Source organism: Anneissia japonica, unplaced genomic scaffold (assembly GCF_011630105.1).
Source record: "Anneissia japonica isolate Jap-2015-1 unplaced genomic scaffold, ASM1163010v1 scaffold288033_len957474_cov176, whole genome shotgun sequence".
Lineage (NCBI taxonomy): Eukaryota > Metazoa > Echinodermata > Crinoidea > Comatulida > Comatulidae > Anneissia > Anneissia japonica.
Window position 1 is genome coordinate 383,233 of NW_022715491.1, and position 26,470 is coordinate 409,702.

Sequence of the window (26,470 nt, forward strand, 5' to 3'; positions counted from 1 at the left end):
TTGGTGGAAAATATTAATATGTTTGATATTTTATGAGAGATAAATGTATCAGCGTCAAAATGGAAATGATTGCGCAGCCATTGTGATTGACCGTATGTAGTGCGCATCGAGAAAAGAAGGTGCTCTCCATTTCGCCATGTTGAATTTTTTGGTAAACTATGCCTGCTGAAAATTTGATGGCAGGGAACACATGGGACTTCAAAGGCATCGCGTAAACGTTCTTCACGAGCTGCGGCAGCTTTGATCTTGGTACATTTGCATAGCACTGCGTGCGCATAGCTTTTTTGAGTGATCTCCTTCTCAATAATACCTCCATGGTACAACGCTGTCTGAGTTGGCCTTTAGGGAGAGAGGTCTTATTTGTGTGAAATCCTGCTAGTCTACAAGACTTGAACCCTGGACCCAGGGATTGGTTTAAAGGCAAGTTCCACACAAGCTTTAGCTATAACAAAAAAAATGCTAATAACCTGTTAATATCTACCACAATAATTATAAAAAATTATTAGCTATCTATTAATGAAATTTTCTATGAATTTCACAATGAAAATACATCAATATTTACTAATTACAGTCAGTAATTTGACACACTTGTATTTATATCTTTATATATGATTACAATAACAATGTAACTTCTCTGATCTTCTTGAATAAACTCAGGAATACAGAGTTTCCATACAAAATTAAAGACAATGCATCATAAATGCAAAGTTTAATCTAAAAAAACAAATAAATTAACCAGAATGGGAAACATTATCCTGTGCCAAGTATTATGAAGATTTAGCATCTTAGAGAAAATATATAATTTGTTTCAATAGGCACTATTACATTTATCATTAGACGTTTTACTAATCTTCATACATCTTTTCTTAATCGTATGTTACATTTTCCTACTGATGCTTTCTTATATTGTCTCTTGTTAAAACTCCAACAAGCCTATATTTTTCTCTCTGAAAATTTTCTTTGCTCATCTTTTATTTATTTAATTAAATATTAACCAGTAATTATATACAAATTAAGCCAACCAAACATGCGTGTGTTAAATTCTTAATAAAATACTGTAAATTATATGTTCATGGACTAGGATTAAATTTCGGAAATTTTTCATCAAGCTATATAGTCCATTGTTGAACTAAGTCCAGTCATGCACATAATAAGAAGGTAAGACAGGCATGTATGTTACTTATCAGGATGTTGTGGTCTGAGCCAACTGGGCAAGGGCGGAAGCAGCCTCTGCTGGTGTTGTACTCGAGTTTCTGTGGACACCTTGTGAACTCTCGCTTGATAGTTCTTGCATACCTGTACCTAAGATAATAATAATAATAACAATAATAATAATAATAATAATAATAATAATAATAATAATAATAATAATAATAATAATATAATACTGTAAATAGAAATGATTTTTAAAAAATTTCTTTAGGCTCACAAGATGAGAATCACTGAGGATTGGCTATTAGAGAATATATCACTGTTCTACACATAGGGGACAATCCCTTACACAAGACAAACATATACACATGATGCCTTTCAAAGTAAATCTTAATATGACGAGGCTTAGGGCCTGTTTACACTATGACGAGAACGATCAACGATAAAAAGCAATTGTTCATATAGAAAATATTAAAAAATAAGAATATTTCACACTAGCACGATTCAATAATGATTTATCGTGTATACAATAAAAAAATAATTTTCACAAGTAAAACCAAATGATGTCATAATCATGGGAAAACCATAAAATCATTAGTAGTAAAAACGATTTCATTGTTTTCCTATTATTATGACATCATTTGATTTGTGAAATTATTATTTTTATTGTATACACGATAAATTGTTATCGAATCGTCTTATTGTGAAAATTTTAAAATTTTCTATATCAACAATTGCTTTTTAGTTATCATTCATCTTTATCGTCACAGTGTAAACAGGCCTTTAAGTTCTGGTAGTGAGAAAAACATTCCTACAATACTGACAAAAATTTTACCCAACCTAGGTTGGAAGGCAAGCATCTAAAGATATTCATCTTCACGATAATATTGAATAATAATATCACTATCAAATATTTAACTCAATTGTTTAGTTTATAAGCCTTTACATTGATTGTAGGGTTTTTCAAAAGAAAACTTTAAGAAATAAATAAGAAATAAACAGCCCTATGCAACAATTTTTAGTAAATGTTTTAAATGATAATATATATTTTTTTAAATAAATAAATAATAAAAATATCTAGAAATATTATTGTTATGTTTATCTTTAATTTTTTTTTTTAATATTCAGGAATTGACGTATGTATTTCCATCAAGTTGTAGTTTATTATTTTTGTAAATACAGTACAATAATTTCAGCTTAAAAATAAAATACAAAATAGATTTTATTACCTCTTAATAATTGGGTCTGTGTCTTTCTTTGGCGCTCTGTGATTGGACAATCCTTATGTGCCAATAAGAGTTGCTTTAGCTGGGCAATTTCATTTCTTAGCACAGTGACTTCATTCTATTTTGTTCAAAGAAAAGGGGAATAAAGGTAATCTGCCCAGAAACTAAAGAAACTGTAATTCACCTTATGTTGTACTGTAATCTACATTTCCTCTATCTGTATATCTGAATCATTAATGAAAGTGATAGTAAAATTTACAATCCTATTTTTATTGGAGCTCTACAGCATTTCAATAAAATTATGCAAATGATCAATCAGAAAAGGGCCATGAATATTTGCACATGTTCCACAAAAAGTTTACATATTTTTAGGCTGTCATTTTTTGGGTGCGTTCCAACAATATACACAGGGTGGGGCATAGAAGAATGTAAGAAATCACTAATAGACTGAATTAGTCACCAAACCAAAGCTGTTATAGTAGGTGCAACATCAAAACAAACCGCTAGGTGGCAGTTTTTTCACACAATAGTAAGCCTCCGCTTGAGTAAATTTCAACAGTTTTTAAACTCCTCAAACCTATTTGTACATTTTAATAAAATAACTTATCAAAATGCCTTGGTAAATCTTTCTTTAATAAACATCAGCCTTTTGACCCATTAGAATTGGAATGGAGTGAAATAAGCAGATGGAAAACTTGAACATGTTTGCAAAATTGCGATGTCATCTTTGGTGACTAATTTGGTCTATTGCAAAATAACACTGCAGAAAAGACAAAAAATATAACCCAATAATAATATTCTTGTAAAAGAACGTGTCAGTCTACCACAGTTTACTTATGTCTGAACTGAGACCAAAAAATATCCCAAAAAGAAAGTGATTTGATTTTAATTAAAAACTTGTTTTACCTGGAGGGAGGTATTAGTAGTTTGAAAGTCTTCAGCTCGCTTTTCAAGATTTTGAATATAATGTTTCCTTTTATTCCGACACCTACTTGCTGCAGCTCGATTCCTCTCTAAAAATTTCTGCCTCCTTTCATCTCCATCATCATCCATACTCTTTCTTTTTCTACTTGGTCTACAAAATAAAAACAATTCTCATTCAAAATAATACTAAATGATAATAATAGTGGATATTTGTATAGCGCCGGCATCCATCAAACTTGACTTTACCTGAATTACTATACCCCTAAGGGTCTCTTTGTGTCTTATCGCGTCTACATTGTACAATGCTGTCTAAGTTGCTCTTAAAGGGTCTTAGGAAACAATATTAAGTAATAAATGTTTAATTTATCAGACTGATACAAATACAAGTGTATGAGGAGTTGAATACTATCTAATGTTTCTTTTTTTGTGTGTGTGTGTTGCATGAATGAAAGGCTAGGTATAGGTATGAGGATGAGATGCATCCTAGGAAGGTGGAGGAAGAGAAAGAATCAGAGAAGTAGAGGACGGCGAAGAAGGTAGTGGAAGTAGCAGATATGGAGCATGAGGGAACGGCAGATTAAAGATGCAGAGATGGAGAATCAAGAAGTATAGGCAGAAGTGGGTGCGAAATACAAAGGGGCAGACGAGAGGAGCAGAGAAAGAGGCAGAAGAGGAGCAGAAAGCTAGGAGGAGGTGTATCAGCAGGAGGAAGAGGCATTTAAGATATGTCAGGAGGATTAGAAGGTCAGAGTAGGAGGTGTAAAAGATGAAGAATCAGGAGAAAGAGGCGAAGTACGATGCATAGAACTAGGATTAGAAAGCAGAGAAGGTTTAAATAGCAAAGATTGAGTAAGACGAAATGGCAGAGAAAAATGAGGGATAGCAGAGAAAAATGAGGAAAAGAGAAACAAGAGACAGATGATGAGGTGTGAAAGTTAGAGAAGGAGCAGAATAGCTCGTAGGCAGAGTATGAAGCAGAGAAGGAGGAACAGGAGGCCAGAAGAGGTGTAAAAGGCAGAGAAGGAGTGGTTGGAGGAGAAAGGTGAGAGGGAAGTCATGCTACTTACTCATATGGTGATGTTGGGCTTAGCTGCAAGGCTTTTGCTGAGTCTACAATCTGGGGATTCTGTAACGTAAGAGCAGCTTTCAATCGCTAGAAATAGAAAACAAAGACATGTTATACAAAATATATGATTATATAGTTTAATAGCTTCATGAGTATATAAAGAACCTAACTTTAGGCAGATTCGTTTTCAATTATGATAAAGCAGTAACATTTTACTAAAATTTTAACATTAGCACCTACATCATCAGTAGTGTTGTCCTTATCATCAATGCCAACCCCATTGTTGCCAGTCACCATCATCGTCATTGTCACCATCATAACAATATCATCATCACCACCACCATCAATTTGTTTGCAAATTAGTTTAAACTAAAACCAAAATTTCACATTATATTAACTCATCTCAAGGTTTACTGTACTCAATACATACCTGCTTTACCCCATTGGGGTCTAAAGCATTACTCGGCAAGATGTTAGGCTGATCACCCCCGCCCACAGGGATAGCATTGGGCACATTTGCTGTACCATCAGCAACAGAAGGGGGTGGAGGAATGGCCACTGGAACTGTCTGTCCATTCGGTAGCCGTAAAAGAATTGGACCAGCAATTAAACCAGTACTAAAAAAGTAAATAAAAATAAGGACAATACAATTTAGAGAGAATATTTTACTTATTTATTCAAATTATATTTTATTAGCTAGCTATTAGATGTGTATAAGAGACAGGTTCTACACATAGGGGACAATCCCTTACACAAGACAAACATATACACATGTGTTACTTTTTAATTCTTATTTATTATCAGGATTTTTCATAATTCAATTCAAATTGTATTTATCATCAAATACCACTTATCTTCCTAAAATCTAGCTGGTTTAGGTAAGGGTAAATAAAATTAGGTAAATAAATCAAATATTATGTAGGTATTGTTGAGTCTAATTTTATCTGTCTTTTAATTGGCTAATCTACCTAATCAACGAAAATAGATCATGTGCCATACTGCGTAATAACTCCATGAGGTCTCTTAAAATTTAATAATCATGACACAGCAAAAATGTACTTTGATATCATAAATTGCTGAAATAGAAACAATTACCTCCCACTCAATAGTAGTACATACGGTATGAAAGTAAAAAAAAAAAATGACAAGTGTTTCATCTTTCAACTTCCTGAATCTATTCTTAGCTGATGGTTATCAACCTTATTCATGTACAAATCAAAACACTTAATAAACTACTACATACACATAGCCAAGTGCAGTATGTGTGGGTGGATTCAGGATGTTTACGCAGGAGTGTGCTAAGCTGCAATCAAGTACATACAATCCAATTGGGGAGGGTTGGGGTTCTTCTTGTGAATGCCCAGGGGTGTAGCCATACTAATTTCTTTCAAACTTGAATAGATGTGTTAAATATGTTTTGATTGAACTGTTCAGATATTTTCAAACAAGATTTAATTTTCCAGAAGACATTTTTTCCATACCAACTTTAAGTCTTACAGGCAATATTTAGTATCTACTGTATATATTTGTATAGATTTATGGATTGATTGGCTGAATGAATATTTTTATTATTACATTAGATTAATTAATTGTTAAATAAAAGGTCAGAAGGACAAAGATAGTTTTTGAATGAACATCGAGGACCACATGCAAATTTGACTTTTCCGATTTGCCTTAAATCATTACAAATTTTGAACACAAATGTTTTCAATTATTATAAATTACTTTTTGATAAGTACTTTTACTGTTGATCAGTGGAGGGTTATAATGGTGGGTTTTTGAAAGATAGGAGGCGGCCCGCATCAACAGGGCTTTTAAATTACTTTTAAGAACTGCAAAAAAAAAAAAAATTGCCAATGGGTCACATATAAACCAAGGGCACACTTTGCCCATGTGTGTATTAAACTTAATAAATATAGATTAGTAAATTCTTTTCATATACATACTTCCTACATTTCTATTTAAATCTTCATCAGGCACTAAAGCTGGTGCTTGTGTGGCGTTGCCAGGTAATGTGTAGCACAACGTCCAACAAACCCATCTGCTTTAGTACCTGATGAAGATTTACTGGAGAAAATCAAAACGTAGCAAATACATCAAATAAATGAGGCTTGTCAACCCAAAACCAGCGTAATGTTAACCTGAGTAATCAGCGTAAGATTGTGGCAGTATTGTATGCATTACTACAGGGAAGATGTAATACTTTTACTCTTAACTTTGGCAATAATAAATCAGTTTCAATTAATTTACCTATCATTTTAAAGCTTATGATGTGGAGAATATGAAAATAATAAAAAGTTAATTTTTTTATTTTGGCTACTGATGCTGGATTTGGCACGGCAAACCCCAAATTGGTTTTATCAAAATGATTTACTAAGTTATCACAATAAAAACCAGATGAAGTTTTTTGAAGATTTAATAAAAATGCGAAGACATACCCTCCTCCTTGAGGAAAGATCTGAGTAACAACACTGGTTGAGCTTGTTATAGCCGGCGCAATAGATACGGTTGGACTCATCACAACCACCTGTGGACTCTTCAAAACTGGTACCGTTTTCGCAGTGTCCCTGCTAACTGTTGGTGCAATGAGAACTGGTGTGGCGGACTCGACAGAAGTACTGGTGGATAGGGAAGGCTTTCTGGCTTTAGTTGTCTGATTACTAGTTGCCGGTGTCACTTCTTTTTGTGACTAGTAAAAATATTTAAACAACCGTTTTAATGTAACACAGCATAATAGAATTACACAGTATGATGATGATGAGTAGGATAACAATATTAAATAATAACAATAAAAATAATAACTAGAGCATTCACTCCACACATTATTTTTGGCCCCCGTGCCTGAATATTGAACAATATGCATGCTGTGTATGATGGGCCATTCCATTATTTTATTTTTAAATATGCTCAGGGTAAAAAAATTAATCATCACTTTCTTCAAATATTATGTACTGTTCCACTAAATTTCATAATGATCCATTCATCAGTTTTTGCGAAATCTTCCTAACAGATTTTGGACATAGGTAATAATAACAACAACAAATTAAATGTACCTTTTCTTTGTCAATGGCATGAGAAAACTCGTTATCAAATGGATTTTCAAGATCATTGAATAAACCAACTTCTTCACAATTTTTCAAGAAGCGCGTGGGTGTCGGAGTTTGATCAGCTAAAAAATGAACAAGGAAAATTTGTTTAGAATTGACCAGTACAAACTTGACATAGTTGCTAATACTGCAGTTCATCGGGTGTAAGCCCACCCGCGCCAACCCCCTTAAATTTACACCAAATTTTAAGTACCAGCCTTTCCTTGGGCAAAAGTCCAGGGTATAATTAGAATATGTAGCTTAGCTGACTTTTATAAATACTGGCTTTGAATTAGACTTGCAGCACTGAAATATTGACTTTTGATTGAAGAGGGCATTTCACCAAATATAAGTTTCCCACCACCACCCACTCCCCACGAAAAAAAGAAAAAAAAAAATCGGCCCAATTTCGTGTTCATGGGTGTGAGCTTATACAAGGGAAACTTCTATGGCAATATGCCTGTACCAGTCTATACACTCTTGTAAATGTAAAACTGAAACTGGACCTCTGTGAAAAAATATTCTCATACACACTTTCGCAATCTGTAGTTAGCCCTTGTTACTTATTCAAGCATTAAGACAATTTACAATAGCGCCACCTGGATTATTACCTACCGATGATTGGTGTGTCGAGGGATTTTAAGCCGCCGCCAATTACTAGTTTCATATCATGCTTCTTCTGGTGGACTTCCAAATGATCTTGGTTACTAAATGTCTGTCAATAACAAAAAATAAAATTAAGTTCAAAATTCTAAACAATTCTAACAATTTTAAATAATTATTATTTTAGCTTTACTATCATTAGTAATTTTAAAATCAAAATAAATATCTATAAACATAATATAAACACTATTAGTTATGAACAATAACCAATATAATATAGTTTTCTATAGCAAATATTACTGTACATGTAGGTCTAAATGTGCTTTAAATACTATGAAAGTAATCACATCAATATGCCTATGAAATACACACTGAGTTCTCTTGGGGAATCCCGTAGGGAGCAGCTGATAGCAAATCAGTTTTAAAATCTACAGTGAAAAGGTATTAGGTGCTACCATCCAACTTATCCTCGCAGGTGAGGGACAACGTGGATAAAGTGCCCTACCCAAGGGCATTAACACGGGGTCAGTCACACACTAGAATTGTTAATCTTTTGATAATCCAAAGCTTTATCAATAAAAAAATATTTATATACAAAATCAATAAATCAAATTTTAGAAAATATGTATTGCTAAAGTTAGATTTGACAAATATTATGGTTTTTTTTGGCAAAATTGTCAAAGAAATTTTAATTTAAGGACATAATAATTTGTCTAAATATGAAAGAAGTCTAAAGGAATCCTGTATGTGTATGGAAATTATATTAACTTCCAGAGAAAAGAGTATCACTAATTATCTTCTCAACAGTACAGGTAGTTAAATACTGAAAGATAATATCCAGCTGATTAATACCTCAGTCGGCTGCATGTTTCTGGTATAGTAAATACAGAAACAGCCAACTTCGCTCTATTTTAATTCAAACTTAGTTCCTGTTGTTGTTTCTATTTTTAGAACTTGAGTAGTAAGAAGATCTCAAACCTCAGTTTGAAACTAACAATAGATTGTGGTTGGATGGGATAATGAGAAAAAGATATAAATAAAAAGGGAAATGGTGAAAAAAACAATTAGGCATATAGTATGTGCACCCATCCATTTAAGGAATTGGTTTTGAAAGCATTATTTACATGTTACATATTATAGTTTTTGAATTAATGTGATGAGGAAATCACAAATTTGGGTTTTCACAAAAGGGAAATAAGTTGTAATCTTTAATAGAGTGCTCTATTAAAAGTATTTTAATTGTAGTAATACATGGGCAGATCCATCCATTAATTTATAGTATCATTACATTTTCTAAAAATTATAAACATCTGAAGTTGACATGTTAAGTAAAATGCACCCCCAAACAGAAAATTTTAGGATGTCCCAATATCCCCTAACCCATTATCAATGTTTTTGTTGTTTTATATGTTGTTAGTACAAGGATAACAAGACATTTGAGTCATACCTTCTGCTTATTATTATTTACTAGCCTTCTGACTGAAAACACTTACAACAAGGATCTATTTTACAAATGAGTTAATTAACATGTGATCATGGATTTAAACCATACCCAAATCACTCCCTTCTTCCAAATAAAAAAAAAAAATAATAAGTCACCCTGCAATTATAAATACCTCTACTTTGATAGCTGTTTTACTTTTCACGAATATGATACAATTAAAAAAAAAAACAAAACAAAAAAAACAAAAAAAAAAAAAAACACCAATTTGCCTAACAATTAAAAAAAAACAAAAAACAAAAAAACAAAAAAAAAAACACCAATTTGCCTACTGTAAGACTACTTACCAGTTAATATTATTTTTATAATTATTATTATTATTATTCCTATTATTAATATTATTATTATAACTATTATTATTATTACTATTAATATTAATATTATTATTATTACTATTATTATTATTATTATATAAACTTTATGGCATCCTTTTTTATATCAAAATTAGTAGTTCACTGCATTTTTTTTAGTTTAATTTTTTTCATTTTTCGCCTACCTTTTGATATATTAAAGTTACATTTAATTTGGTGAAAACATGTTTTTGAGGGCAATGTGTTCATTAAAATTGTATCCTATTTGTACAATCAACTGATGAAGACCACTTTGTGTGGCCAAAGGCTTGTGTATCAATAAAATGTGTCAGTCTATAAAGTGCTGTTTACTGTTTATTATTTGTAATATTTCAGAAGTAAAACTGTTTTTAAATGTCCATTGTTCTTATTTTTTAACTATTGAATATTTTAAAATCTTCTATTTTATAATTATTTTAATTACTGTATAAAGTTAAGATTTGTATATATGAATTGTTTTGAAAGAGGGTCTCTTCAAGACACAATTTCAACAGATGTTAGATAACAGGGAGTAGAAAGTTATGAAAAAAAAAAACCCAAAGTGACAGGATTTGAACCCAGGACCCTGGAATTGGAAGGCAAACATCCAAGCTTCACTCTAATTTACATTTTTCATTATATATTTTTAAAAAAAGCAAAATATATAATCTTTGTTTGTTTTATTTGAAAACTTCCATTTCTACTACTGTTTATGTCAACCAGGATTTTATTTCCCATATAACTATTTTGTTTACTATAAAAACCAACAGGTTATTTGTCTAGTTCAAACAATATAAGCCAAGACAATACTGTGTATGTTTTGCTGTCAGCATTTTTATTGAAAGTACAATTACTTTAGTAAAAGTAGAGTGTTTACATATTACATGTTTGGGAAATTCCCTTTTAGTTTACTCATGTACAAACATCCCATATTCCAACAAGAAGATAATTGAATATGATTTTTTTTGGGAAAAAAACCTAAGATACTACCTAATTAATTATTAAGACTGAATGTAAGCTCACTGTTAATTATAATTATTATGTGTTTATTTTATTTTTTTACTTTACAACTAAACCATAGACAACAGAAAAACTTTACACAAAGTTGTGCAATAAATAGACAACAAAGAATGTATTTTGAAATTTTGTGCTTAAAGATATATTGTCCCTTGCTAATGTCAAAAAATCATAAAAAATAATTTTGAAATAAACTTGCTCATATTGCAATAGCATACAATTTATTAACTTGTGGATAAAAATTATTGAATTTAAAATATGTGTACCCTGATTTTTAAACCTAAACAAATTTATAATAAAAATAATAAAATGCTTCCAGTGACTGGAAGTGTTTCATTCATGTTTTGCTGTAAACTGATTGGTAGACATTTTTTAAATACACTAATTTCTATGTTGATAACTTTTATGTTACTTCAAAATGGGTAAGTACACTTCAAAAAATATTTCTATGATTTTTTTTTCGGTATTTTAGGCATGAGACAATACATCTATATAAATAAAAAGTAATAAAAATACAATAAAAGTAAATCACAGGCATAAATACTTAAAATCTATAGTTTGAATACAAGTAGTATTAATGAAAATACTGATAAGCTTACAATCATAAAAAAAATATTGACTGTATTTATGTAATTAAATTTTTTTCTACATACTGTAAATAGGCCTACTGTAGACATCATCAGATATGAGGTCCCAAGTTGTAAGAAGTCACTCCAAGAGAGAATGTACTGCGTTCTTTATCGTGCAAATGGGCCATACTGTACATGCACACAGGACCAATGGAAACATCTCATCCGAAAAACGGTGCAGTATTGTAACTTGTATTTCAGCCCTCCAGCTGAAAAACAAGGAGAGGCCGCGATGGGAATTGAACCGGAGATCTAGAGATATCCACGGTTCAGGGAACAGCCGACTGAGTAAGCTGCTCTATTCTTATAACACATCTAACTTTATTTTGCTGCATTGCACATGGCGATACCCATCAGCACTCAGTTTTCCATGAGACAACTGATAATAAATTGGTGAAAACATGCAAATATCATGAATTTGCAGAAGATTGTTATTTTTCGGAGATTATTGCTTGCTTGCAGGAGTGCTGGAGAATATTTCGATTTTGACTTCCACAACTTTAGGGAGACTTGGGAAGGACCCCCCCCCCCACCTTGGGGTGAAATCAGCATTTGGTATCCAATATAGAGGGGTAAAATGAAGAATATTTTATATCTACCATAGGGCATCCATTGAGGCCACAAGCAAACGGTTTGCCAGAATCTCCCATGATCTGTAAAAAAGGATAAAATGTAAAATGTAATTAATGAAAAACAAGAAACAATATTAACTAGAACATATCAATAATATATTAATATTATATGCCAAAATCAGTTATTGTTTACATAGTTTATAAGCTATATGTTTCCCACTGGCACTAACACTAAATTAAAAGTTATGAAAGCATTAAAAAAAACATCCGTAGTGGAATTAAATAGCTTGGTGGTAGATCCCAAGGCTCAAACCCTGTTAATCAGTGCAAGATTTCTTTCTCACAACCAAAATAAACTCCACATATAAATTAAATAAACCATGAAAATTAAAGGAGGGGTGCGGGGATGAAACAATTTATATTTAATATAAAATAGGGGGATGAGCTACCACAATGTGATGGTGATATCACTTAATTTCGGAGCGTGGTATTCGAAAACAAGGCTCATGAACTGAGTCCCAAAAAAAAAACTGGTGCTACAGGATTTTGAGCTAGTGTTAAAAGATAGGTAATTTCCTAAAATGGACCGACTTTCAAAGGCTTGCATTCGAAACCCCATAAAAAATTGTGTCAAACTTTAGATACTGTATTCCAACGTAAATTTGACTGTTCTTATAATTCATATGGGTTTTCACTTACGAAATGTCTCAATTATGTATAAAATAACAGTTTGCCCCAGTTTTTATTTTGTGAATTTTGTGCTAGACAGGAGGTCACAGGCCCGTAGCCAGCTTCTTTCAAGGGGTGGTTTTCTGGGCATGAGGTCCACGGTCAGCGAAACCCCCAATGCAAGGGGATTTTTGTGCTTTATGGGTCTAAATAATGCTATAAAAGCAGATATGTTTGAAAAGGTCTTTGGGTGGGTCTGCAGTGCATTAGTTGGGTTGGAGGACTTATTTGGGAAATTTGAAGAGGGGGGTTCGCCAAAAAAAAGTGGGATTTGCTAGAAAAGGGGGTTCTCTCGAACCATAAAAACCCCCCTTGGATACGGGCCTGGGTCAGCTGATTCACTCAACCGTAACAAGCTGGTAACGACACAGCCAACTGATGAGAAAATTCTTTGCGTGGCGAGAGAAAAATTGAAAAATTGGGACTATGGTGGAAAACATTTAATAATACTAATAATAATATAAGTCGATTGCATTTTTGAAGAATGAATCTTTCCAAAAGATCTGTTTGCTGGCTTGGATATTAGGAAGTCTTGGAAGTAGTGATCTTTAGAAGTGGCATTAAATAGGTTTGTTACCAGCTTGTCTTACCTAGGCATAGCCTAGCGTAGTGCAGTTACTGTATGTAGAGAATACAGAATACAGTACTACTGTGCTCTACTGCCTGGCACGACCTAGGCCCTTAGTTTAGTCATACAAACTATAATAAATTATTTAAAACATTAGACAAACAAACAACACTATTTTAAATAAAGTACAGTATTGTTAATGATTGATCCATGGAACTATTCAAGGGAAAGGCGGCCTAGGCTTGGCTAGATATGTACAATAGTACATAGGCCTAGGCCCTACTACTTTACTAAAATTTGTCGTGGAATGTGGATGATGATACCTCAAACACTAGCTCAAATTTGCATGGAAAATGGCTAGGAAAAAGGTGCACAGAACTTAAATTATGCATGATATACATTGTATTATATTCAGATTAGTTCAAAACAAATTTTCCGAAATGGGCGGGCAGATTTTCTAGGCCCAATTCTTTCGTTGAGGATACATTCCCTGCACACAGTCTGAGTTACTAGGCTTCTTCGACGGGGGCGGGGGGTGTGGACCCATTGTCGGGGAGCTTGGACCCCTCGTCGGGGAGCTTGGACCACCCTCGTCGGGGAGCTTGAACCCTTCGTTGGGGAATTCCTGGTGCCGCCCCTGGAATAAATAATACTTAAGAGATTAAAAAAGTTTGAGTGATCAATTTTAGATTTGTATACCAGTAGAAGTTTGTAAATCAGGCGCTTTGTCGCTTTAATTAACACAATTTATTTCTAAAACTAGGCATTCTTCATCTGATTGCACCTTTCATGATCCTTTCTTGAATTTACTCTTTGATAAATAAAAAAAGTAAATGCATGCAGATGTTTTTGCAAAAAAGTTTTTACTTGTACTGTACGGGTAGTTAATTATTTCTATGAATTGCTGACGCGAAAACCTGGGGGCGGGATTTACTATTTTTTCAAGTGCATACATTAAGCTTAGTAATAGTAGCCTACTACTTTAATAGTAAACCACCCTAAAAACAATCAAAACATAGTAACCCAGGGTTACGGAATTATTAGGAGTTGTATGGTATTGCTAGTTTCCCTATTTTTTATCATTTTTCTAGTCTACATCACTTCATACTTACAGTAATGTTAGTTTATATTCATTTTTATTTACTTGTGTAATTCGTTTGTTTTTAGAATAATTATTCAAGGCATGTACAGTATATTACTCAGATGTCATGCTGTACACAATATTTGTACTTTACTTCACATATTTTGAAAATCTTTCACAATGAACCATTAAAAATGATAATTTTACTAATTAATTTGATTAAATTTAATTTAATTTAAAATTAACTTACGGTACATGAAACAATAAAAATAAAATAATTACATAATAAAAAAATAATAAAATAAAATTAAATTATATTTTAATTTTATTTATTTAATTTATTATTAATTGATTAATTTAAGTAATAAGCAGTATAGGTTTAACTTTAAAAAAGTTAAAAACTATACTACTTTTGGATTAATTAGTAAAATTATCATGATATTTATCATGATCGTCCATAACACACACATTTTAGTAGGCCTATGAAATGAAGATACAAACTATTAGTATGATCTGAATGAAAGCAATTTAAATGCACCATAGAATGGTAAAATTTGGAAGATTAGCGCTACATTTACCTCCGTTTTTAGCCACCTAGATTCAGTATAAAGACCATGAGCAGAAAAATAGGAAATATGACGGTGAAACCGGGGTTTTCAAATCTTCCAAAAATTTTCACAAGATCAGGGGTTGTCTTATAACAAGTATTATAAATAAAATATTAATAAATATTAATATCATTAAATATTAACATTATTATTATTACTATATTATTACTATTATTACTATATTATTACTATTATTATGTATTTTAAACAACTATTTTAGAGCTTTTTAATGGCTGTCTATTGTACATACAGTACTCGCACTGGGTGCCTAATTAAATTAGGCACTTGTTAAATGCAATCCTACTGTATACAGGTTTTCCCCCAGTAAACACTAAACTTTGTCTTTATTATGTTTGCAGATTGTTAGAAAATGATGTTAACACAACATCATAATGTTATTTATGTTGTGAAAATAAGAAGGATTTGTTATACATTAATAGGCTATTTCAAAAAAAAAGAAAAGTTTGTACTATTGTACACCAAACTGTAAGGTTAACATAAAAGTAGAATTGTTACCTTAGCCAAGTCCTTTCAAACTAATTTCCCTTAAATATTTTTATATTTTAATTGATAGAAAAATGACACACAACAATTCTCATTCAACATTATACAGAATATTCAGTATGTATTCATTCAGTATTATACATAAATAAGACCAAAGTTTGACCCTTTTTTTAAAGTTTCTCGAAATTTAGTAGGCCTAAGCCTACTACACAAAGTCAGATCCATCCTAAAATAATACTAGTACTAGGGTATAGTAGTAGTAGTAGTATGCTGCGGTTCTCTTCAATATGTAGGCCTTCCCTACGTTGCAGTGTGGTAAACTCGCTAGGTAGGCTACTCAACTTAGAACGGATACCAATCAATGGACGCCATCATGTTGTTCAAACTGTACCTCACGGTATGTATGACAAAAACAATTACATATTTAGAGATTTCTTAATACTAGGCCTAAATATAATGTGTTTTCGGTATGAAAGCAGTAACAACATATTCTACACATTTTGTCAAGCAAGATGTTGTGGTAGTCACATCATTATGCGAAAATATTCTTACCCAAATCTGGTGTAAAAACGAACAACCATTCACAGTGCTAAGAGATGACGAACACTGGTATTTCAAGCCATATGACGTTATCAGGAAATGGGAAGGGATTTTTTCATTGACGTCAGGGGTTAAAGTTCATGTTACAAGCAATCTGCTCTGAGCGCCACCACATGTTTGAAAGGCGTGGAAAAATGTATTGAAGCATGCAGTTTCGCTGTTGCAGGCAGATATTTTTCTCTCGTCCGATATTAGCTGAGTTTTGTTTGATTTATTGTTCAAAATTTAAACACGACACCAATCCTCCTGTTCTCTGCATGAAGTCTGCCTAGACTAAACCTTATTTTACAAGCTGAGAAAAGCTACGTAGCTAGCTTGCGGTCTGTCCACATATCCAATGACATCCGGTGGTGGTGATAGGTTAGTGATTTGTTGTATTGTAACTTGATGATGTTGACAGGCCTGGCCCTGGTCACTAGAGAGGCTTAGGTAGGGCCTTAGTTAGCTTAAACCCTCTAGGCCAGGCCTAATGGTCTATTATATTTGAGTATAATTGAGGTCAATGTTTCAATTGAGTTGCTTCAATCTTCTTCAGGAGAATTATATTTACACTGTGTATTATTTATATTATTGTATTATTATATAACTATTAATTGTTATTGTTGTGATTGTTATTAATATCATTATCATTATTTATGGTTGTTAATATTATTACCTTTTAATAGAAAAGGGAATGAGCTAAACAAGTACTGCATAGTATGGGGTTAACTAATCGACAAATTGCAGCGTTGGTAGTGACAGTGCCGTTGTCGGCATTCTTTCTTTATTTGCTGTTTAAGAAACAAGATGAAGGTAAGAATATCAAATGTGTTGACAGACTTTACAAACACTCATTGTAGAAATTACATGGAATATTATTTTCCCCCTGACAATCTGTTAAGCTTCCTGCCGGGAGGTGTGGGTGGGGGGTGGGGATAACCCAGTCCAGTGGGGTGCCAGTATAATCCTTCAAATTCTTACTTAAATACGTTGGAGCTTCACTTCATTTTTAGACCATTTTTGCCGTATAAAGGTGTGTGTGTGCTTATGCGGGCTCACATGACCATTAATTTCAAAGTGATGTGAAAACAGTTGTAGTGGTAAGAAGAGTGTTTTCCACACTACCAGCCCTGGGTTCAAATCCCAAGGAGTCTACAGTACTTGTTTTTTGGGTTTTTTTTCTTTTTCATTATTTTTTTTTATGGGGACAATATGCAGGGGAAATTTATACTAAGGAGAATTATGATGTGGGCGGAGGTATGCTCTCTCCGAGTGCCCTCTAGGTGTTAATATTATATACAGAAATATAATTGATTTATTTTTTATTACAGAAGATGATTTTCCAGAAAACACATCAAAGAGTGTTGCATCGGGGCAGCAGACAGTTGTAGAAATAAAAGTTCCGGACAGATGTGCTTCATTTATTATTGGTAGAGATGGGGCAAACATCAGACAGGTACAAATTACAATAGTGTAATTCCTCATTCTTTTTTTGGCATTCCAAACAGAATTAACATCTTTGATTGACAGATAACTGTAATTAATTACATTTTCACTGTAATTAATTACATTTTCACTGTAATTAATTACATTTTCACTGTAATTAATTACATTTTCACTGTAATTAATTACATTTTCACTGTAATTAATTACATTTTCACTCTAATTAATTACATTTTCACTGTAATTAATTACATTTTCACTCTAATTAACCCCATGTCTGTTCCGGAATAGAATCACTAGTGAGTCCAGGGGAGATAAATTGTATCATTTTAGATTGGCCCAAAATTGTGCTTTTAGACCACAATATCAAGGATTGGCAATCAACTAATTTATGTGTGTATGTACATGCTTGTCCAACATATTAACATTTGATTTGTAAGTTTCAGACATAAAACATGTAACAGAAACATGTATACAGTAATTGTATAAACTTCGAAAAATTGCTATTACTTAATAAAAGATTTTTCGTTTTCATCTTAAGTCTGATCGGCTAAATGCTATAAACCCAGGTGACATTGTGGCCGCGCCGTTCCAACATGATGATAATTGGTATCGAGCGAAAGTTGTTGGCTTCCTGGACGATGGTCTTGTAGATATTTATTATGTTGATTACGGAGACAATGGGAGTGTACATCACAAGGAATTGAAAGCACTAAGGTGTGTAGGGACATAGTTAATGTTCAGCCCTTTGTTTTCAGTGCTTGTTAAAATACAAAAATTCTGATCTCATCATTTTGATTGACACTAATTTGCTACAGTTTGTAAAATTGTTCATGGTGAAATATAAAAAATGAAAAGTTGCAATATAGGTAGTTATATCTGGTTTTCACAAAATAGCCCTATACAATTTCAAATGCTGCAAGCAATATAAAATTACACCTATTAATATTTACATACCTTGAACCAAAAGCTGTAGTATTGCAGCCAGGTCATGTTACAGTACTGATAGTAATAATAAATTACAAATATACTAGATGGCACTCTTAGAGTGTATACCTCCGCCCACATCATAATTCTCCTAAGTATAAATTTCCCCTGCATATTGTCCCCATAAAAAAAAATTGGATTTTTGAACCTGGGCTGGTAGTGTGAAAAACACTCTTCTAACCACTACACCAAACCGTTTTCATATATATCACTTTGAAATGGTCATATGTTTGTTGACACTTTAACGGCAAGCCTGTATTAGCACACGCACGTCTATATGACAAACAGTTATACAAGGTTTTCGATCATTGTGTCCTTGACCTTTGACCCTGACCCTTCAAAATTTAGTCACTTCCAGATCTTTGGTACATTGTGGCCAAGTTTGACAAATTTCTGATAAAAACTGTTTCAAAAAATTGTTTCTTGTTGATTGCGACCTTGACCTTTAACCCTTACTCTTCAATCTTTGGTCATGGAACATTGTGACCAAGTTTGACAAGTTTGTGATAAAAAATATTGGCTGTAGACAAATAAATTTTTAAAAATAGTTTTTTGTTGATTGTGACCTTTGACCTTGACCCTTCAAAATTTAATCAGCTCTAGATCTTAGGTAAAGGAACATTGTGGCCAAGTTTGAATTTCTGTTAACAATATGGGCTGTAGGCTGTTGACAACAAATATACCGACAGACAAATAAATAGCTAAATAATAAACCAGGCGAAAACATTAAACCTCCTGCCAACTTTGTTGGTAAAGGTAATAACAATATTAATAATAATAATAACGTGATTATAATAACAATTTAAACATGCTGTATTTGTATGTTCTAATTGAAGATTTATACTATAATATGGCAATTTTTGTAATTAATTAATTTTTTTTTCCTTTCCAATATTTAGAAGCGATTTTCTAGGTTTACCGCATCAAGCTACGGAATGTTGTTTAGCAGGAGTCCAACCAATTGGTAGGCACCTTTATTGTTGTCTATTTTATAAATACTTATACAGTGGTGTATCTAGGGGTATTGAAATTGGAAATGGGGGTAGAGGAGGGGATTACTTAGGAAAGGTATTTCAAGTGGCTGGTCAATTCAGGTGTTTAAAGAGAGAGAAAAATAGGGGTGGATACAGATTTTTCTGTAAGGGTAGGTCATGCCTACCAACAATTTTAGATTTTAATACTACCTCAACCCCCCATGGATATGGTTCCACATGATACAGATGTGGTTGGTAACTGTTCATAGGTCTTTAAAACGTTTTAGGCCAACATATTTGGCTATTATATCAATATTATAAAAAAGTACAAGCTTGCTGGTAACATTCTAGGAGAGAGGATGCTAACATCAGTTTACCCATCTCCCTCCCACCAATACCACCTCCAAATTTTCCTCTTAAAAGTACTGTAATCAGTTTATGGTAACAGACCCACAACACAATGATCACAACCCTTGAAGTTGTGATCACATTCACCAAAAAACATTTTGAGAAATTTGTATGTAATTTAATTCTGCATGGTTTCTTTTTCAATCATATGTTTAGTCTTTACCATCCTTTAACTATCAGCATTTCAGGGTTTTTCCCAAATTACATTTGATATTTTTTATTTCTATGCAAGATGGATTATGGTCCGAAACTGCAATTAATACTTTTGAGGAACTCACCTATTGTGCTCAGTGGAAGCCTCTGATGGCAAAGGTCATGTCATACAAATCTACAGAAAATGGTACCTTGCCATGTTTAGAATTGGTTGATACCAATAAAGAAGAGGTGAGTTGATAGTATTTGTAATTTTGTTACCTGTTTGTTTTAAGTACCAATTGCTATACAGAACCTTGTTCTTATATGTTTTATCTTTTTTACTTTTACTGTTTTTTTTTAATCTGTTTTAAGGTGTCCTTGTCTCTTGTATTTTTTTCCTCCACTTTACCTCTGTTGTTTTTTTTTTATTATATATGAGATTATATATTCATATTTTATTATGTATTTTTAATGTTAAACTTCAATTTGTAATTTCAAATTGCTATAAAATGTTATCTTATTTGTATTACCACTTAAGGCATAAATGCTATGAAGTGGACTGTCCCTTTAATGCACAATATTTAACCATGCTTTTCATTCTATTTTATTTTAAATATTTTACAGGATGTTTTAATCGCTTCCAAGATGATAGAAACTGGTGTTGCAATAAAAGAAGTAAAACCAGTAACAGAGGAACACACATTATTCCCATGCGTGGACGATACTGCCAAGATGATACAAGAAGCACCGGAATAAGCTTACCTCTAATGTTCTACATTATGCCTAAAAAAAAACTTTTGCCGTCATCCACAGCCCCAAAAATCCCTACAAAATTAGAGGCAGGTTTTTTTTATTTCCAAAAAAGTTTTTTTTTTTAAGTTTGAAAGATCAAATGAAAACCACTTTTTCCTCGATTTTGGGACTGATCCGTGTTATATGGAAATTTTTATTGTTTTAATTTTTTTTTTTTAAACAAAAATATGATCGTTTTTCCATGAAAAAATGACAATCTCACAGTTTTCACTATGTTTCTATGATTTTACGAAAAAAAAAACTTTTTTTCCATCCGCCCCTGTATTCAAATTTTTACAGTGTGACAGCAAACAAATTTTTTTTAGGCCTTATTATTAAGAAATTTTGCTGTTCCTTGAATTTTATTAATTTTTTTCCAATTTTAGTTGGCTTAAGTTTGGCGAAGTTCGGAATATTATTAAAATATTCTGATCCTAAACAACATTGCTCAATTCATGAATGTAATAGCCACATTTACACGGCAGATCATTGTGATGATTGCGTTTATCTGATGATATACATAGGTGTTAAGTGACCGTGTAATTGGTGTCAGTAACTCTGAATAACGGATCAGTAACTGCAATAATCTATAGAGTTACCTACTTATTGCAGCGGCGTTAACAGACATCATCATCATGATCTTTATGCAAATTAGCTGTTGATTGACCCGTGTGTGTCATCACAGAATTCACTGTTGATTGACAGCGTGAATACAATTATTATTTCCAGAAATGTTTAGAAATACAGCAATAGTAGTTAAAAATTATGTTTTCATTCATTTTTTGACAAATGGTTTGAAAAAACGCAGCAGTGTGCGTGATTTTCAGGTCAGTTTTAATCATATGACTTCCTGGTACAACCGATATTTTTATCATGTAGACGCTCGACTGGAGATCATCGGTGTTACTTACCTGATAGCAACGGCTGTGTAAAAATGGTTATTGACAATAATGTTTTGTCTTTAAATATCAAACCTTGAGGAGGGAAGGTGTCTCAGTCTGTAGAATTCTTGCCACAGTCAGTGTGTATAACTATGGTGTTTAACCAGTAAACCCTGGGCCTGCCTCCATGGCATATGGTTTGTTTTGTAGTTTTCTCTGAGCATGGTCAGGCATGCTATTTTACTTGGTGGCATGTATCTGATGAAACTCATTGCCCATGGGCCTCGGTAAAGTTTAGTGGATTGTTGAGTCTGAGTATGGATTTATTTCAGATGTAGTGTTAAATCATGGTGTAACCAATGAAACCAGGGCCTAGCCAACTTTGGCAGTATTGTTGTATTGGATTCAGTGGTGGATGTGTGGTTGGATACTGTAGTGTTATAATAGCAATATTCGGAAAGTGACTAATTACACATGAACATTTAAGGCAGAGTCGGAATTTTATCATTTGCATTCCAGACTTCCAGAAAAGTATTACTTATACATATTGGGATGTTGCTTTCAGATAAAGAAATTTAGTTTGTTTTATCTTTTGAGATAAAAGTCTAGACATATTTATGGGTGGGGCCCCATCTTAAGTCTGCCACTATATAATCTGGTCAGAAAAATGCTGAATCAACTTGACTACGCATCAATGTAACATTCCACGTTCTCTTATTTCCAATCCACAGCCACTCCCCATTTTCTCAAAATAAGGATCTGACAGACTTGCATTTTATTAATTATTTTAAAATAACGTTTGTATCACTTTGTAATACTTTTACTACCAAAACCATAGCATCGTTGAGGTTGCACATAATGTATTAAGTCTTCCTTTTTTTTATACAGGTAGGCCTACTTGCAAATTCATCAAGCAAAATACTTTTTATGGAGTATTTGACTCAAGACTACACATCTAAGTCGAATTCAAAATGGCATTGAAATATTGTTCGACTTACAGATCGTTAAATAATGGAAAACAAAAATTTGTCATTTAAAATAAGATCGACTTTTAAAATATTCGACGTAGGCAAGTTTAAATGTTCTAGAAATCTGGATCATACAATACCTTGTACATTGGTGAAAGTCAAGCTTTATGAAATACTTTTTATAACATTTTTATCACTGTGTTTTAAAACTTTACCACTCAAACATATAATCATTGAGGATGCATGTGTATTTACGTCATTGGTAGGCATAACGTGAGGATGGGTAAAACATTATTTGTTCTGCTTGATGTTAAGGTTTTCTTTGCGTATTAAGGAAAATTTGTATACATATTAAATTGACATGTTTTAAAATATCTGTGATAGCAATGTTTTGATTGGGCAGTGGCTCGTCAAATACCATTCTTAACATCGACACTATTTTCCATAACGTATATTGAGTGCGATAAGCCATCTGGTCTCGCACAAGTCTAGGAAAACTGAGAAAGCAGAACCAAGGACTTATAACTGTTACCAGGATAGGAAGCTGGCTGGTTTAAGTCGTCTAATTTGAATCATGGAGTAATAAATAGAATATTTTATTCCTCCATGCTTGAATTAGCCATATATGCGGTATTGTTATGCTAATGACCAGATAAGCACAATCTGCACATGCTCAGAAAAACAAAACTTTCCTTAACCACACTGCGTATCAACTAGCTAAATAAGCGTAATAATTTCACTTGGCATGCAAATTGATGCAATTTTGTTTTGTAATACAGGTAATGAACATCACATAAGCTATAGGCCCGGGCCTAGGCCATGTCTAACCGCTTATAAAAATGCAGAAAAAAGACCCAAAACAAATTAGAATGAAGTTATTAACTAACTAGTGCATGAAAATTATTCATATACTTACTGCTTACCTATAGAAAATTAAAATGTATTGCTCACAAACGACAATATTTTTTATTTTATTATGCCTTTTCCGCGAATTGGTAGACATCTAGAAGTGATGATAAACAACTTAGTTAGTGGTGCGAACCAACGAAAATAAGATAAACTTTTAGGCTAAATTCTTGACCACATGTTATTTAAAAATTCATTAATTCCATAACGGAGGGTCGTATCACATTAATTTTTCCTGGGAAATTTTCTTAAAAAGACTATTTTTCACGACTGTAAAAAATTAGTTTTGACCTCTGAAAGAAAAAGCATATCGAAATAGTGTATTAGAAATAGAATAGGCCCGGTAATGTTGTACTGAATAAACACAAACGAAAATGGAAACGATAGCACATGATGACATTAGAGATTTACGAGTATTTCTGACACACTTGTGTCCTTCTTCATCGTTTTCTTCATCGTTTATAAATGAGAAATACAGAACAGATCAAATAAAAACTGTAAGAAATTAACCAAGATAAACCCTAATGAATAGGCACACAATTAGTAATTGAGAGTGGTGGTGACAAACAACAGAGCGAGAAAAGCATCTGAACACGCTAAGGCCCCATGGAAAAATTAGTTTATCACCCCATCAAAGAATGATTTTTTTCAATCAACATATTTTTATTTCAAACAGTCCTTTTCCATCTTTTATCACTTGAAAAGCTCAGGATTTCTTGAAAATATGTTTACTGGTACAACAAAAACATACTTTTGAAATTTGACTCCGGACCATTCTTATGACTTTTTATATATGTGTCCCTAACCATTGATTTACTTGTGAACATCGGCCGACGTCTTTCCAACCAGCTGAATCCACGTTGGGCCGATGGAAAAACGGCCGTCGCGCCAACCTTTGTGTAAGTACGTTGTGCCAACGTAATTTTTCGACCTTCAACCAACGTCGGGTCAACGTCGCTTGCTAGCTGGGAAGCTGGCTGGTTTAAGTCGTCTAACTTGAATCATGGAGTAATAAATAGAATATTTTATTCCTCCATGCTTGAATTAGCCATATATGCGTGATTGTTATGCTAATGACCAGATAAGCACAATCTGCACATGCTCAGAAAAACAAAACTTTCCTTACCCACACTGCGTATCAACTAGCTAAATAAGCGTAATAATTACACTTGGCATGCAAATTGATGCAATTTTGTTTTGTAGTACAGGTAATGGCCATGTCTAACCGCTTATAAAAATGCAGAAAAAAGACCCAAAACAAATTAGAATGAAGTTATCAACTAACTAGTGCATTAAAATTATTCATATACTTACTGCTTACCTATAGAAAATTAAAATGTATTGCTCACAAACGACAATATTTTTTATTTTATTATGCCTTTTCCACGAATTGGTAGACATCTAGAAGTGATGACAAACAATTTAGTCGTGCGAACCAACGAAAATAAGATTTTGAGGCTAAATTCTTGACCACATGTTATTTAAAAATTCATAATTCCATAACGGAGGGTCGTATCACATTAATTTTTCCTGGAAAATTTTCTTAAAAAGACTATTTTTCACGACTGTAAAAAATTTGTTTTGACCTCTGAAAGGAAAAGCCTATCGAAATAGTGTATTAGAAGTAGAATAGGCCCGGTAATGCTGTACTGAAAAAACACAAACGAAAATGGAAACGGTAGCACATGATGACATTAGAGAAAATTACGAGTATTTCTGACACACTTGTGTCCTTCTTCATCGTTTTCTTCATCGTTTATAAATGAGAAATACAGAACAGATCAAATAAAAACTGTAAGAAATTATCCAAGATAAACCCTAATGAATAGGCACACAATTAGTAATTGAGAGTGGCGGTGACAAACAACAGAACGAGAAAAGCATCTGAACACTAAGGCCCCATGAAAAAATTAGTTTATCACCCCATCAAAGAATGATTTTTTTCAATCAACATATTTTTATTTCAAACAGTCCTTTTTCCATCTTTGTCACTTAGGATTCTTGAAAATATGTTTACTGGTACAACAAAAACATATTTTTGAAATATAAATTTGATTTCATTCTAATGACTTATATATCTGTCCCTAACCATTGATTTGCTTGTGAACATCGGTAGAATGGGGCGAGATTTTTATTCTTTGATAGGGTGATAAACTAATAAAAAAAATTTCAAAATCTTAAGATGTCATCAAAAATCCCAAGCAGTTTTCTTTTCCCGCCAGATGAGCTTGTAGGGGGGGGGGGGGGGCAAATCTTATCTAAAACACTTAAACATGAAGGTCAAACGTGAAGTCGATAAAGCGGAACTGTAAACAAAACGAAGTCTATTCCGCTGCCTTATACCAACACTGAACAGCCATTGTTTGTTGTCATTACATGTACTGTGCTCAGCTTCTAGAAGTCTAGTACTAAGGAGAGGAACCCAAGTAACAGGCAAGACTGAAGTTTATTAGCCCAGCTAGAGGGCCTAGCTTAGAAGACTTAGTCTTAGGCCTGTATGTAATTAGTAGAGTAGACTAGACAAGGCCTACTGTAGGTTAGAGCAGCTAAAAAAGATGAAAGGCCCTAGGCCTAGTAGGGGGCTGGCCCTGATTTTAAATGTTTATTTTATATATTGGAAACCAGGACCTACTTCTGCTGTCTACTACTGGGCTGGGCCATTGAGGCTTTGTTGGGAATTCAAACCCGATTATAATGAAACAACTAAAAGAGCAATTAGTACGATGCATGGCATGTAAATTATAACAGAGATATATGTATGTAGGCCTATGCATGCATATGATTATATATATATATATATAT

General features: G+C 32.9%; 3 protein-coding genes across 4 annotated transcripts in view; 2 read left to right on the forward strand and 1 right to left on the reverse strand.

Annotated features, from left to right (window-relative positions):
• Nucleotides 1–6: 6 nt before the first annotated feature.
• LOC117109248 (cyclic AMP-dependent transcription factor ATF-2-like) lies at nucleotides 7–16,249 on the reverse strand. 2 transcript variants are annotated; one of them, XM_033251509.1, is made up of 10 exons: nucleotides 16,148–16,249; nucleotides 12,133–12,186; nucleotides 8,070–8,169; nucleotides 7,422–7,537; nucleotides 6,807–7,057; nucleotides 4,799–4,985; nucleotides 4,370–4,455; nucleotides 3,285–3,453; nucleotides 2,382–2,496; nucleotides 7–1,296 (listed from the first exon to the last, which is right to left on the reverse strand). In XM_033251509.1, exons 2-10 carry the CDS (start codon nucleotides 12,181–12,183, stop codon nucleotides 1,184–1,186), a joined length of 1,188 nt encoding a protein of 395 aa, XP_033107400.1. In that variant the 5' UTR covers nucleotides 12,184–12,186; nucleotides 16,148–16,249; the 3' UTR covers nucleotides 7–1,183. The 2 variants fall into 2 exon arrangements, with proteins under 2 accessions (XP_033107400.1, XP_033107399.1); XM_033251508.1 differs by having other exon boundaries at nucleotides 7–1,302.
• An 80-nt stretch (nucleotides 16,250–16,329) lies between these two features.
• LOC117109279 (tudor and KH domain-containing protein-like) lies at nucleotides 16,330–23,136 on the forward strand. Its single transcript, XM_033251552.1, has 7 exons — nucleotides 16,330–16,555; nucleotides 16,861–16,987; nucleotides 17,506–17,630; nucleotides 18,159–18,334; nucleotides 19,504–19,568; nucleotides 20,219–20,370; nucleotides 20,746–23,136. Exons 2-7 carry the CDS (start codon nucleotides 16,894–16,896, stop codon nucleotides 20,875–20,877), a joined length of 744 nt encoding a protein of 247 aa, XP_033107443.1. The 5' UTR covers nucleotides 16,330–16,555; nucleotides 16,861–16,893; the 3' UTR covers nucleotides 20,878–23,136.
• Nucleotides 23,137–25,949: 2,813 nt separating this feature from the next.
• Nucleotides 25,950–26,470, forward strand: part of LOC117109274 (sterol 26-hydroxylase, mitochondrial-like) — a gene marked incomplete in the record, with an annotated part of 13,328 nt that continues 12,807 nt past the window's right edge. Inside the window, 1 exon segment of the mRNA XM_033251547.1 lies at nucleotides 25,950–26,101.